The 14,887-nt window shown below is 55.0% G+C and overlaps 2 protein-coding genes across 6 annotated transcripts in view; one reads left to right on the top strand and one right to left on the bottom strand.

Moving 5' to 3' along the window:
* LOC117651929 (protein kinase C, brain isozyme) overlaps nt 1-8,115 on the bottom strand; it is a 75,529-nt gene extending 67,414 nt beyond the window's left edge. For 3 of the 5 annotated variants that reach the window (XM_034396538.1, XM_034396540.1, XM_034396537.1), the window contains exon 1: nt 7,822-8,115. In XM_034396538.1, coding sequence (XP_034252429.1) covers nt 7,822-8,012 — 191 coding nt within the window. In that variant the 5' untranslated portion in view covers nt 8,013-8,115. The remainder of the gene's footprint in view (nt 1-7,821) is intronic. The other 2 variants (XM_034396539.1, XM_034396542.1) reach the window with 2 other exon arrangements.
* Nucleotides 8,116-8,438: 323 nt separating this feature from the next.
* On the top strand, nt 8,439-12,455 carry LOC117651930. The gene is made up of 2 exons (XM_034396543.1): nt 8,439-8,611; nt 9,361-12,455. The coding sequence occupies exon 2, from the start codon at nt 9,411-9,413 to the stop codon at nt 10,296-10,298; it is 888 nt and encodes a 295-aa protein (XP_034252434.1). The 5' UTR covers nt 8,439-8,611; nt 9,361-9,410; the 3' UTR covers nt 10,299-12,455.
* Nucleotides 12,456-14,887: the final 2,432 nt, after the last annotated feature.

The following is a 14,887-nucleotide window of genomic DNA, read 5'->3' as shown; positions in this document are numbered from 1 at the left end:
CAGCAAAGCTGTGCCAGCCTCACACAGCGAGGCTGTGCCAGCCTCACACAGCGAGGCTGTGCCAGCGTCAAACAGCGAGGCTGTGCCAGCGTCAAACAGCGAGGCTGTGCCAGCGTCAAACAGCGAGGCTGTGCCAGCGTCCAGGGCCGCCGAAAGTACTTTCTGGTAGGGGGGGGGGCAAAATTTTTATGAAAAATTGTTGGGTTGCCTACCGTTAAGGGGCAACACCCAATACGGTTTAGACTTCTCTAATAGTGTTCCAAATCCAGCGAGCGAAGCGAGCTTAAAGCGAAAATTCACACAATTCTAGACTTTAACACAACTTTTGCCATTTTTAGAGCTTAATCACACGCTTTATTGGTGGGCGAAGCGAGCCAAACGGCAAAATAATGGAGGAAAATTAAGAAAACCTGCGAGCGAAGCGAGCAAGAAGCCAAAAATCAAAGAATTTGCTACTTTGCTATATTTTTCTCTCTATTACGAGCTCAGAATGGCACTTTAGTGTCTGAAAGTGGGGCGGGCGATGCCCCCTCACCAGATTTTGGGGGGGCAAGTCGCCCCCCCCCCCCGCACCTCACTTCCGGCGCCCTTGCTCGCGGCAGGGGAAGCGCGACGGCCTCGCGGCAGGGGAAGCGCGACAGTGTCGCGGCAGGGGAAGCGCGACGGCCTCGCGGCAGGGGAAGCGCGACGGCCTCGCGGCAGGGGAAGCGCGACAGTGTCGCGGCAGGGGAAACGCGACAGTGTCGCGGCAGGGAAAGCGCCACAGTGTCGCGGCAAAGGAAGCGCGACAGTGTCGCGGCAGGGGAAGCGCGACAGTGTCGCGGCAGGGGAAGCGCGACAGTGTCGCGGCAGGGGAAGCGCGACAGTGTCGCGGCAGGGGAAGCGCGACGGCCTCGCGGCAGGGGAAGCGCGACAGTGTCGCGGCAGGGGAAGCGCGACGATGTCGCGGCAGGGGAAGCGCGACGGTTTCGCGGCAGGGGAAGCGCGACAGTGTCGCGGCAGGGGAAGCGCGACAGTGTCGCGTCAGGGGAAGCGCGACAGTGTCGCGGCAGGGGAAGCGCGACAGTGTCGCGGCAAAGGAAGCGCGACAGTGTCGCGGCAGGGGAAGCGCGACAGTGTCGCGGCAGGGGAAGCGCGACGGCCTCGCGGCAGGGGAAGCGCGACAGTGTCGCGGCAGGGGAAGCGCGACAGTGTCGCAGCAGGGGAAGCGCGACAGTGTCGCGGCTAAGGAAGCGCGACAGTGTCGCGGCAGGGGAAGAGCGATGACGTCGCGGCAGGTGAAGCGTGACAGTGTCCCAGTGACAGTAGACGATACTTCAAAAAAATTTATAATAAAAATATAGGGTAGGTGAACTGTGGGGTAGGTCAACCTTTTTTGTTAATATTTATAACACTATTATTTATAGTCCCATATTTTTATTCAAATATTTATATTTATATTTTTATTAATAAATATATTGGTATGTCAACTGTGAGGTAGGTCTAATGAACAGCCCCGGGGGCCGCGTCTAGCAGGCGGGCATAGCGACGAAAGCGTTCCGCCGGGGGGTCCGTAGAGTGAAGGGAAGCACGGCGAAGCACGGCGACAAGGGCCGGGTCGAGTTCGGCCCGCTTATTCCCTTCAAACTGCGCCGCTCGTCTCTCTCTCTCTCTCTCTCTCTCTCTCTCTCTCTCTCTCCGCAGCAATCAAATTAATTACCACTGATTGTGAGCCAGCCCTTGGAGCCGGGCCGGGCGGCGAGGTGTGCAGCGGCACAGGCACGGCCGCACGGGCTCGGGGACGCGGCCTGCCAGGGCTTTGCCCGCGCTCGCCCGCCTGCCGTTCAAACTATTAGCGGCCCACGGCAAGCCGCCCAGGCCAGGCCCGCCCAGTGCGGCCGTCGCTCTGTCTCTCTCGCACCGCCAAGGAGCGCCCCATGAGTGCGAGAGAGGCAGAGACATCTCACTTGGAGTCAGTCTGCAGGGCGGCACAATTAATGCGAGAAACTGCCAAACGAACCGCAGAAAGAGAGAGAGAGAGAGAGAGAGAGAGAGAGAGAGAGAGAGAGAGAGAGAGAGAGAGAGAGAGAAGAGAGAGAGAGAAGGAGATGCGACAACCGGTGGCAAGGACACGAATAATGATTTACTGTGGCAAAAGATGAGTGACAGCGAAACGAGACAGGAACAAAACGAAAGATACGAGCCAAAAAAAATGCAACACAAGTCCCGCTGGATTTTTTTTTTTGTTTTCGACATTGAAATGGGACGAACCACGCGTGAGAGTGCGACAAACGTTTTAACAATAACAAAACGGTCGGAGAAGGAAAACTGAAAAAAAAAGAGGGGAGAAGAGGGAGGTAAAAAAAAGTCATCGTGAAAAATAATAAGATGCGGTGAAGGGAGCAGGACCCATCCGTGTGGAGTGGGTGGGTCCGGGTGGGTCCGGGTGGGTCCGAGTGGGTCCGGGTGGGTCCGGGTGGGTCCGAGTGGGTCCGGGTGGGTCCGGGTGGGTCCGGGTGGGTCCGGGTGGGTCCGGGTGGGTTCGCTGCACGCTAATCAGCGTACGTTGCGTGAGGCCCGCCCGCCAGCCCGCCCCCACCCTGAGGGGGGGGGGGGGGGCTCAGGTGCCCGCACGCCCTTGCGCACGCCCGCACGCAGACCCCACATAAAATTTGATAAACTAGAGAATAAAAGTGGCGCCTCGGCAAACGGCCCCGCCACGGCACCGCAAGGTCCGCAAGGCACCCGGAGTCATTGGCTGCGACAGGCCGACAGGCACGAGGGGGGACGGCCGGGACGACGAAAGCGAGCGGAGTCGGCCATTTCGGGGAAGGAAAGCACGAACCACGTCCACGGTGCGAGTCTAATTGATAGTGACAGCTGTCTATGCCGCGGCTTACTTTCAATTACACTGGAAGAGACAGAGCCCATCATGCCCACTAGTGAGCGTCAGCGCGAGCTGGCGTGTGTTGTGTGCGTGGTGGGTGGTGTGCGTATGCTAGAAAGGGAAGGGGGGGGGGCTGCCTCTCCGACGGGCCCTCGGTCTATCAAGAACAAGAACACGAGAGTGATTGGCGTGAGCAAGAGATACATCAGAACCGGCTGGCCCCGAGTCGGCTCGCCCGGCTCGCGCGGCTCATAGATACATGCACCGTTGTTGGCGCCAGCCGTGCCGGCCGCGCCCGCGCACACCGCCAAAAGCCGTGGAGAACTATTCGCTATTTCGGAATGGCCCGCGGGCCGAGGGGACCGGAGGGGACCGGCCGCCGAGACGCGGCCGAGGCGGGGCGGGCAGCGCACAGCAACCAAAGAGAACAAAACAATTTACACAGCTTTTCCCTCGTTTCCATTTCTATTTTGTTTTAGTTAAAAGTGGATGCACGTAGGTTGTTGCCAAAACCTTCAAAACAAACGGCATTTATTTTAAATCGATTTTTTCTGTTTCTTGTGAGGAGGAAAAAGGGGGATTTTCGTCAGCGTGCACCTAATTTTGTGCGTACTTGTTGCCCCGGCGTACACTTCAGCAGCCCGAAGAGGAGAGGAAAGCGATATCTTGCGAAAGATAAACACGGATTATCTGTCGGTACTCGTCCGCACTGCTGCTGCTGCCGTCGCTTCCGCCGGCGGCCACGCGGCAGCGGGTGGCGCTAACGCGCTAACACAACAGCGCAATCTTCTGGCAGCGAAGCGGCGGAGCGGCGCACCACCCGGCCGGCTTAAGCCCCACTCGGTGACAGGCCGGCGGGCGGTGGATGCCCGGCCATCCGCGATCCGCGACGCCTGCTGCGATACGGGCTGGCGCCGCGCCAAGGTGCGAGGGGCGGGGCACGGTGGGCCAAGACCGGTGGAGGCGGCCAAAACTCAAGACGCGTTTTGAGCTCCAGAGTCGCTGAACAGGGCTCGAACCGTACGTGTGACCCTACCAATGGATTCCTCGTTCGGAGAGCAATCCATTGGTGGGGTCACACGTTCGGTTCGAGTCCCATTTAGCGACTCTGGAGCTCAAAACGTGACCAGAGTTTTGGCCGCATCCACCGGTCTTCTGGCCCACTGTGCGGGGCGGGGCGGGGCGGCTAGCACCTCCGCGATGTTTTGTCTCGGCCTCGTGCGACTCGCGTCCCGGCCCGCCGAGGGGTTAATGGGACTCGCTGCCAGCAGCACAGCACGACGGTAAATGTTCATCGCCCCCTGAAACCGACGCTGGATCCGCCCTGGACGCACGGCCGGCACGGCCCCTAGGACCGCAGTATCGGGTAATTCAATTTTCCCGTCCGCGAACAAAAGGGGCGGCAGGCTGACTCCGCACCGCGTGACGTCGCCCTGTCTCTCTCGCTCCCCCGGGGGACGCGCCGCGAGCGCGAGAGAGACAGAGCGACGCTGTTGCGTAGACAGCTTTGCGCGCTCCTCGAGAAGTCGCCCCGGGCCATTTAAAAGGCCAGAGCGTTTCCTCGCTGACCCGGGCAGTCCCCGGGCCGCACGCCGCTCCTCAAACGCAAGAGAAAGTCTGAGGAAACGCTTGGAAAACGTTCGCGAAACGCTCGGGAAACGTTCGGAAAACGCTCGAGACAAGATCGGGGACGGTCGGGAAAGTGCGCGGCTGGCGCAGCTCGGTGCGAATGTCAGCCCAGCCCGGTCCAGCCCACTGCGATGCGGGTCAACCTGGCTTGAATGCGCTCAAAGTCGGGCAGTGCAGCGCGGAGGACAGCAAGGCACGCGAACGCCGTGGAGGTAGGCCGTCCCGCCGAGCAGGGCTGCACCCGGGTTGCCTACCCCGCCTCCGTAAGGCGCCATGCCACGCCATGCCACGCCACGCCATGCCACGCCATGCCACGCCAAGCCACGCCATGCCACGCCATGCCACGCCATGCCACGCCGAGCCACGCCATGCCACGCCATGCCACGCCATGCCACGCCATGCCACGCCATGCCACGCCATGCCACGCCATGCCACGCCATGCCACGCCATGCCACGCCATGCCACGCCATGCCACGCCATGCCACGCCATGCCACGCCATGCCACGCCATGCCACGCCATGCACGGCCTACCGCCACGGCGCTAGCTCCAGCAGACTCACTCCGAGAGTCGTTTCCGTCGCCCTGTCTCTCTCGCACTTACGTCCTGTATAGGTGCGAGACGAAAACGACTCTCGTAACCAGAGTCCTGCAAAAGGCTCGCGGTCGGACACTAATGTGGTGCGTTTTCCAAAGCACAGCCAGGGCGAGCCAAGGGGTGGCAATGGTCGAGCTTGGCCACTGGAGTGTGACGCAATACTCGAACGGCACGGCCCCTCGCAACCCCCGAGGCAAATCGACGCAAAGCGTATCGGAGAGCCCCTCGCTGCCCCTCGACGCCCTCCGACGCAAGCGCGCACACCGAATCGTCGCTCTCTCTCGCACTCGTGGGGTGTCCCTACTTGTGCGAGAGAGACGGAGAGGCGAAAAAGACTCTCGGAATCAGTCTGCTCTGGCTGGGCCCGGCTCCCCCAAGCCCTCAAGCAGGCGGCCGCCACAGAGCCCCCGCACCGGCCGCACCGGGGGTTGTAGTGCAGGGACTCCGAGGGCCTCGCCACGCCATTCCCAAGGGGATTTGCCCTTCATCGACCTGCCCGGCAGTCCTGGTCGTCCTGGTCGTCTGGCCGGCGGAGGAGTCCAGGACAGACGCCACACCAAGTGCGCGCGGTCGACGCGGACCTGGGCCCGCAGGCAACCCGCAGGCAACCCGCAGGCTAGCCGGGGAGCTTCGGGCCGATGCTCCATCTCCCTCGCACTCACGGGGCGGTCCCGGCAGGGAAGGGTGCGAGAGAGACAGCGACCAAAGCAGTGCTCGGCATCAGCCTGGAGTGCCCGGGGCTGGCCTCGGGGCTGGCACTTCAAACGGATATCGTCCTGGAACGCAATCAACTCGGAGCGTCTGCGCGCCGTAAACGGATTGCAGCCGGATTGCAGTTCGTATCGGCGTATTGGCGTTGGCGGCGAGCCCAGCCAAGCCCGCCGGGCACCGTCTCATGTGCCGTAACACATCGCCAGATTGCAGTTCAGCGTCCTGTATCCGCTGGGGGATGGGACCATGGCACGCCGCACAGTGGGTCAGAAGACCCGCGCAAGCGGCCAAAACTCTAGAGCTCCAGAGTCGCTAAATGGGATTCGAACCGAACGTGTGACGACCCCACCGATGGATTGCTCTCCGAACAGGGAATCCATTGGTAGGGTCACACGCTCGGTTCGAGGCCTGTTTAGCGACTCTCGAGCTCAAAACGCGTCTTGAGTTTTGACCGCCTTCGGCTCGGCGGTCTTCTGGCCCACTGTGTCCCGACCAGCACCGGCCACACCACATGCCACCACACTGCACCAAAATCCGACAACCGCCGCCACGCCAGCTGCGTCTCGCCAGCCGAGCGATCCGGGGGAGTCGTTTTCTCTCTCTCTCTCTCTCTCTCTCTCTCTCTCTCTCTCTCTCTCTCTCTCTCTCTCTCTCTCTCTCTCTCTCTCTCTCGCACTCGCACTCGTGGGGCTCACCAACAGGGAGGCAGGGCGACGAACCGCATCTGAATCGCTCCACTGGAAGGCCTCGCAGGGAAGCGGGCACGCCCGGCAAGCAAGGACGAGGGGTCACCCTAGACAGCCGCCTGAAAGGTATCGGCAACCAGCAACACTTTGCCGCTGTCAGTGGGCAGAAAGTGCTACTCTCTGGATCCGCCACGTCGCGGAGCACGCTTTCCCTCGGTTTGGTCGTTCCAGGGCGACGCGGGCCCGCGCGGGCCGCAGCCTCGGCCGCCGCCGGATGGAGCGCGCGGAGACGAGACGAGTCGAGTTATTGGTGACCCCGCCGACCGCCGCGGAGCCATGCCGCATGCCGCTGGACGGGTATCCCATCCCACAGTCGCTCTGTCTCTCTCGCACCCCACCGCACGCGCCCCACGAGTGCGAGAGAGACAGAGCGGCGCCCTGCAGGACCAGCCTCGACCGGACTTCCCTTCAAGAGGACACGCAGCGTGGTGTCGCAAAGGCGGCCCGGCCACACTTTCCCACACTCACACATTTACACTCTCGTCTCTGTCTCTCTCTGTTTCTCACTCACTCGCGTCAGTGTATCGGCAGGAATTCCCCGGGGCGGGAAACGCCCGCACTCCGCACCGCGAGTGGGTGCCAAAGTGCGGCGGGTACTCGATGCGCGGTCCCCGCGGCCGCCGTCCCCGCCGTCGGCTCGAGTGCGAGAGAGAGCGCGCCAATTAGCACGGCGCCCACAGTTCGAACCAGCACCACGCGCGCCGCAGCGGCGGGCGAAAAATTTTAAACTGACGAGAAATTAAATTGAGTGGCGGGCGCTGCAGCTTGCGCACCGCGGCAGCGTGTGAAGTCCACATTCATCGCGTCGACGAAAAAGCGGCGCCGCGTTTTGAGGCGATCGCGACGCTGGCGCTGCAGCGCTGCAAAGTTGCCAGGATTGACGGACGACAACAAACGCGTATTTGGCGACCACTGCGTCGACCGCCCCGCGCGGCAATGGTCATCGGCTGGACCGTCCCACCGCGGAGCCGCGGAGAAGCCAGGGACCGTAACAGGTAACGACGGCACTCGCGCGAGCGCCGCCGTCTCGGCACATCACTGTGCACAGGTGACACGCCGATCGGAAATCGCTGTCAATCAATTGCCCACAACACCGAGGAGGTTAGAATTCACGGGTACCGATTTTCAATTTAGTTTACACTGCCGACACGACGGGCGGGGACTGGTTTGACGCGTCCCGTACGACAGTTCGGAGTGCGACGTACCTCACTGACACGCCACACAACCTCAAACGTCACCTAATGTGATACACATTCAAAAGAAAGGGGACTCACCAAATGAAGTCTTTGCAGTGGCTGCAGAAGGTCGGTTGTTTGAAGAAGCGTGGAATGAACTTGTGATCCTTCACGTTGTACACATTTTTCTTTTTGAGAGCACCTTTTCGGCCACGTAGTCGCAGGCCGAATTTTGTGTTCATATCCCCTGCGCCGGGGGCATCATCTTGAACATTTTCGTCGTCCGCCATCCCTGCGAACAGCGCACAGTTGACAGCTCTGAAAGCAGAGAGCTCGCCTGCAGCACTGCCGTGTACAACGGCACTGGACTCTCAATAACAAACCAAGTTCAAAATAGAAATTCAGCCAAGGCAGTATCTTCTGCTAGTCTTCTTTTCTTCTTCTACCCGAATGCGGCCTGCGAGATGAGACTCCAACTCAGCCAGGGTTTCTGAATCGTTTTCTGACCGTTTCCAACCACAATGCTACGCTTGCGGTTTTGGAGGGTTAAAATTTGTCTACTGGGAAGCATCTGTCTTCTTTTCCCCTAACCGCATTTTAGACATCAACTAGACAGAGAGAAGCCGCTGTTCGTGCCAGCGATGGCGGTTCCGAAGACGGCCGCGAGGTGGCAGCACCGTGCAGGCGCGGCAACGTCAGCACAACGAAGGCCGACCCCCCACGCCCATCCTTCCCGACTCGCGTCGCGGGCGAGCGTGAGCAAAGCGAAGCCTCGCCTCGCCTCAGTTGGAACGGGCGAAATGGCTCTTGTGGTCGTGGAATTTTCTCCCGTCGAAGTGATTTGCTTTTGGGAATCATCAGTTACCGTACCCTCTCGTGTAAAGCGAAGGTGAGTTCCTTTGAATATTTGGAGCAGTTTGGTGTAGCTCTTGCCTCATCTTTGGTTCGTAGTTGCAAGGAAATTGTGAAAATATGAGGGGCTGGTGGCGCGGGCGCAAGTAGGCGAGCCCGTCCAGAGCCCGTCGGTCTGGGTGTCATGGCGGACGAAGACAACGTTCCGTTTTCGTATTAGCCACAATAAAGCGTTGTACGGAATTTGCTACAACTATTGCGTGCTTCGGAAAGTTCGCTCTGGCAGCGCGGAATTCATTTATGCTTGGACTTGAGTGTAGAACGCTGTCATTTTGGTTTTACTGAGAATTTGAAAAATCTCTTTGTCATAATCGGCCTCTGTTGCTAAGGGACCTCTATTTAATATAGTATTACGTTTATAGGACGTTCACAAGTTGTGTCGACCGAGAACTTCCGAATCATAGTCCGCCCTTATTTTATTGGTGGGTTATAATTCATCATTTCCTCTGTCCTGTTGGAGTTTGCTGCATTTATTAGGATTTAAAGGACATGCTGTGGAATTTTAAGCTCTCAGTTATTTTGTCTTGAGCAATTTGTTCACTTCAGTTTTTTATCTTTTTAGATTATTTTATTCCAGTAATATCTACACCCTCATACTTCTATTTTTTAATTTTGGTTTTTTTTTCAATCTTTAAATTTTACCTGTTGAAAATAAATTATTTTTCTCTGAAGTTTTTATGTTTTAAGTCAACGAGTGTTAAATAATTTCTCTTTCTCTTGTTTCAGATCTTGCAATCGTTGAGTGGTCCGCCGTGTTTCGAAACTTTCGTGAAGTAATGTTAGAAGAAAATCCGAAGATGTTGTGTGAAGTGGGTCCTGTGCGCACAACGTGGGAATCAAGGGAGAGGAGAAAACGTCATCGTCGAGGGAAGAAGCGGCTCGTAGGCAGAACTGCGGCGGTGCACCCGCCTGACCTGCATTTGAGTAAGTCTGGCGGGGAAAGGGGAACTGATGAGGACTCATTTGAGTCGGGGTCGGAGATGAGTGTTTTGGGGTCTCTTACCCCTAAACATGTAGGCAACCAGCGTCCCCCTCAGCCGTCATTACGACCTATCATCGTCCCAAAGGCTCCTGAGAACTCTACACAGTTCTTGATCGACGATCACGAAGATTCCACCCAGTTCCTTAATTTTGAGGACAGTTACAAATCCCCTGCGTGGTGTGGGCCTATGGATGACCCAGATGCGTATTTCCCCACTGATTGTGATGAAGATAAAGATGCGTTCAGTCATATGTATTATATGCGTGATTTTGAGTCAGAGTACCAAAGTGCACGGGAAGAAGTCTTGCTAGATTGGTCAAGAGAAATGCTTTTTGAAGAAATACAAAAACTGGAGCAAAAAGCCCAATCACTCGAAGAGCTTCTGAACATGCGCGACCCGTACAAGTACCTCTCAAGTCTTCAGGAGAAACTGATTCGCCTCCAAGAAGAAAATAGACGCTTGCAAGCAGCTCTGCAATCTGACAGGAGCAGCAGCAGCAATCCAACATCTGATGAAGACGTGAGCCCCTGCCAACGGCAACGTGCAGATACTGCATCCGACTTGGTGATGGTAGTGGCCCCATTGTCCCTTCAAGATGGATCTCTCAAGAGCGATTCTGTCCACACTAGTCAGTCTTTGATTGACTCTCACCATCGTCCAGTGGCAGAGGTGGAATCTTAACTGTCAAAGCTTTCCATTTCAGATTTCAGTGATAGGGTTTGTGAGTATATTTTATTTACAAAATTGTCAAGTTTCTTTCAACCCTAACATATTTGACTGCAATGTGATATTCATTCTGTTACTCTGCAATGAACAACAAAATAAAAGATGACGCTTATTATCTATATGACTGTACATTGTATATAGCGGTACCCAAATGAATGCAATTGGTCTCATTGTTGGAACTTTGGTGTGGCTCACAGTCATTCAATGATTTTTTACCAATTACACCTGTGATTCTTCTTAGTTTTCCTCTTTTGTCAAATGAGTGGACATATTTAGGCTAGCTTACTGTATTTTCGGTGTACATAATTATTATATAAGCGAAAATTGGATATTTTGTTCAAGTGCACATAAAATTAGCTTCTGTTGGAATACCCAAATACTGCTGTGTCCTTTGCTTGATAATGATGTGCCCAGGCAAAATGATTATCTTTTTGAGGTATCTTTAGCTTATCTGCTGGTAATGAGGAGGTTCAGAAACTCATGTACGGAAATGTTTTGTCATGATATGTTACCTTTATTTCTTTTTCATACTACTGTCTGTATTTCATTGTTTTCTATACTGTTGTTTCTCTAAATTGATAATTAGTGTAGACATGTCACACATTGGTCTATTCTGATTTTTTTTTTTTTTTTTGAAATGTTTAAATTGATTATGTTGTCTCAGAATGAAAGAAATTATCCAGCCAAAATCACTTTCCTTTCAGTATTGACAATAAATGTAAGATTGGCCATAATTGTGTAAGTCAGTTTACATATTACATTTAAATGTGAAGAGACTGATCATTTTAAATTATTTATTTATTTTTCAAAACAAAAGAAACAAAAAAAAAATATCATTTGAAAGTATGTACCTGTGGAACAGTGATGACCTCTGATTGATTTGTTGGCAAAATTCTCATTGTTCTTGAATAATTATTTTGAGAAGTCCAAATTATGAGTGGCTGTTAAGTCTCTGTGGGTTTAGCAGCATTTGCATTTAGAATTTTATCATTCTGCTGACGGGATCTCCTGATACAGTTGTTCTTTTCCTTATTATTTGATCTGCATCTCGATTTGTGTCCTTAGGGTAGCGTTTGTTTATCCCGTAGTATTTTAAGTGAAAAGGAAGGTTGGTGGTCTGTGATGCAGTAGTCTTAGTTTTAGTCCTTACCATGTTACTCCTACAACTAACTCGGCCTTTACTTTGATCTTGCTGTTGCTTCACCCTTTATTGAGTGTTCTCTTCATTTTTTGACTGGATTTTTTACACATGCTTGTATGGCTTCGATTGTGGAGCTGAACTATGCAATCCTGGTGAATTAAATTATGTTCATTGTGTTATTTATTTTGTTTACTTTTGCCCACTGTGTGTTGTAAAAACAGTATCAAAGAATAGGTTTGAAAACCCAGTGGATTTCTACTTCACTTTTGCACCTTGTCTTTTTTTCATTAATTTTTTTTGCGTTTTTCGAAGCATAGAAATGAATTTGGAAAGCTGAAAAAAGTACTAAGGTGTACCTCATGAGAAAATTAAATGTTCCTTTCATTATGATGTATTATTGTTTGTTTCATTTGGTTTGTCTTCTGTCTAATTTTGCCTGTTTTAATGTTCAAATTTATCAAATTAACATGTCAGAAGATCTAGTGTGTGTTTTTATGCATCACATCTTGTTTTCAGCACCACATGAAACAAATTTTTAGTTTGTCTTTGCTTTGCTAAGTGTCCTCTTCTGATTCCTCTTTATAAGTTGGCATGCAGGAACCCATCTCTCTGAAAATGTATGTTTGAAATCTCCATATTATGTGACAGTTCTTTGTTGCAAGACTCTAGAGCTTTTATTGTTGAAGAAGTATTTTATTCCTCTGTTACTGTTTGATGAAATGTGTTTTCTGGGTTTGTGTTCTATCTCTTCCTATGCTTTCTTATTGATTCTTCTCAACAGTGGAAAGAAAATTGTTCCCCCAGATAAAAATTGACCTGTACGAAAAGCCATGTACATAATATGTATAAAATGTAATCAGAAGAGCATGAAATGTTGGATACATATTGTTTGGGTAAGGACTATGTTATTTAGCGTTAAATCCCTTTATTTTAAGTGTGAGACCTTTTAATAATAAACATAGATGCGTTCAGTGGATGGTTTTTGATTGAATCCTGGTGTTACTGAAGTTAAGTGTGTCACAGCAAAGTTTGTGATCAAGCAGATTAGAAGTTCAGGAGGTTGAAGCTTGTGGTTGGTCAAGTATGGATAGGAAGTTATTAGGAGTGTTCAAAGGACAGTGGTGAGGTAGCAACTCAGCTTTTGATAGGCGGTACACTCAAGAGCCCTTTCGTAACACAAAGGTACACAACATTCTTACTAATACTGGAAATCACTCACAAAGACACTTGAGGTCATGGGAAGCCAGTCACTACACCTTCTCAGCTCTTCTATGAGCATTTTGCTAGTTTGCTGCCGGGCACACAAGACAGGCAGCGCAGTGTGTTTCGAAGACGGAACTTCGGATGAAAATTGAGTTAAAGCAAGAGCCTTGCAAGTGTGTGTGACTCGGGGAAGTTTTATTTTAAAAGGGGGAGGGGTATGAACGGCATCCACGAGGAAGGGGGTCGGCACGGCGCTCGGCACGAAGACCCCCTCAAAGTGGAACTCACAAAGGCCGTGTCCTGTCTCTCTCCCACGCGTGCCGAAACGTTGGTGGGAGCGACGGAGACGGCGAGTGGTGGCCTGGGCTGTGTCTAGCTGTGTCCGGGCGGGCTGCGGGCCGAATGCCGCCTACGGGGCGGGACCGGGCGGGACGCGACGCGGGCAGGGTCTGCAGGGCAGACGCGAGACGGGACGGTTGGTTGCGCCCGTTACCAACCGAACAGGCGGCGGGGGAAATTGTGAGGGGGGAGGGGGCTAGCGCAGAACTTCATTCAGCTGGGCCCCAAGTAGAGCGCTTCGCTGCTCCGCCAGTAGACAACGCCGCGGCCGTGCTTCGCTCAATGAGGATTGACCCCGACAGGCCGACGGCACAGTGTAGTGTACAGCCCGGCCGGCCAGGACGGGCCTCGCTGGAGGAGTCTCGACTCGATCCGGCATCGCCGGTAATCGGCGAAAGGCAGTCCGAAAAAGAGGCGTGGCACGGCGTGGCAAGCGCGGCACGGGGCTAATGATTAATGATATGGATACGCGGGGCGACGCGGGACGCGCGGTGGAACGCCTGGGATCGGAACGGCACGGCCGATCCCCTTGCGCAACGCCCGCAACACCGCGGCGCGGGGCCTGAGCTGCGCTGTGCTGCCCGGCTGCCTCGCTGCCTGGTGACGGTCAGGGTCGCCCACTGACTTACTCACTGACTGGCTTGGCTCAGCTTGGCTATAGTCGCGGCGGCGTAGGCTCTGCCGGGCCGCCTCTGCCGGGCCGCCTAAGGCAGCCTTAGGCCTCGGTGCGAGCGACGCCTCGGCCCGGTTCCGGAAAGCGAGTCTCGGTGTCCCCCAGCCGGCTGATTCCCAGTGTGAGGTCTCTCCCTCGCACTCTTGGGGCGTCCCGTGCGGGTGCGAGAGAGACAGACCGACGAGAGTCACCGTTCGGAAGCAGCCTGCACTGCAGTGCCCCTCGCGAGCGTTAGCGCAGTGTACGTGCGCCGAAGCGGCCGGATTTTGGAGCCCCTCTGCCCGTTCCCGTGCCAAAGGCTTTCGTCGCTCTGACTCTCTCGCACTTATGGGGCGTCGCGTAGGGGTGCGAGAGAGAGAGAGCAGCGAAACGATCGCCCGCTGGCGCGCGAAAACGCCCATTTTTGCGACGCGGACTCTGTTTTTAGCGCCGAAACGCGGGGCGTCGCCGTGCTGTGCGGACTCGACGCGACGCGACGAGACTTCCCTGCTGCAGCCTGCAGACTGATTCCAAGAGTGGTTCTCGCCGCTCTCTCTCTCTCTCTCTCTCGCACCCCTGCGGAACGGCCTGCGAGTGCGAGAGAGACAGAGCGACGAGACCCACTCTCGGAATCAGCCGGCCTGCCGTGCCGCCTGGATTGGGGGGCTTGGCACGGAGCGCGGACGTGCGTGCCTGCGCGTCAACACGAGGCTCTGCGCACGCGCGCACGCACACGGCTGCCCTCTCCCGCCCCGCCCCACCACACCCCGCCCCGCCCCACCTCTCCCCGCCTCGCCCCGCCCCGCCCACCGCGACATTGTTTGTCACCGAAGCCGCGCCGCGCCACGCGCCCCAGGACGACGTGATCCCCGTCAAGTACGACGGGGTCCATATTATGCGAGATGCGGCGGCACTGCCACGGCACTGCGTGAAACGAAATGTTGAGCCTCTGTAAACGAAGCATGGCGTAATCGACGAAGTTTGAGCGTGCTTTACACCGCGTTGCGCAATGGGCAAGCTGAATATCCCTCGACGTCGAGGTTTCGGACAGGAAAAGATAAGTCCGCCGACGTTCGAACTTTTGTTGTGAACTGCAGCGGTTGACTGGCCGCGGTGTGGATGCTCGGAGTGGAGTCGAGTGCAGTTGCAACTTCCCCCTCTCCTTGGCGTTTTTCTAGCGGACTGGGAGGAGGAGGGGGGGGCAGCTCG

The sequence above is a fragment of the Thrips palmi genome, unplaced genomic scaffold, assembly GCF_012932325.1.
Source record: "Thrips palmi isolate BJ-2018 unplaced genomic scaffold, TpBJ-2018v1 HiC_scaffold_6, whole genome shotgun sequence".
Classification (NCBI taxonomy): Eukaryota; Metazoa; Arthropoda; class Insecta; order Thysanoptera; family Thripidae; genus Thrips; species Thrips palmi.
Note: the sequence above shows the minus strand (reverse complement) of the source record. Positions and strands in the feature narration are given on the sequence as shown.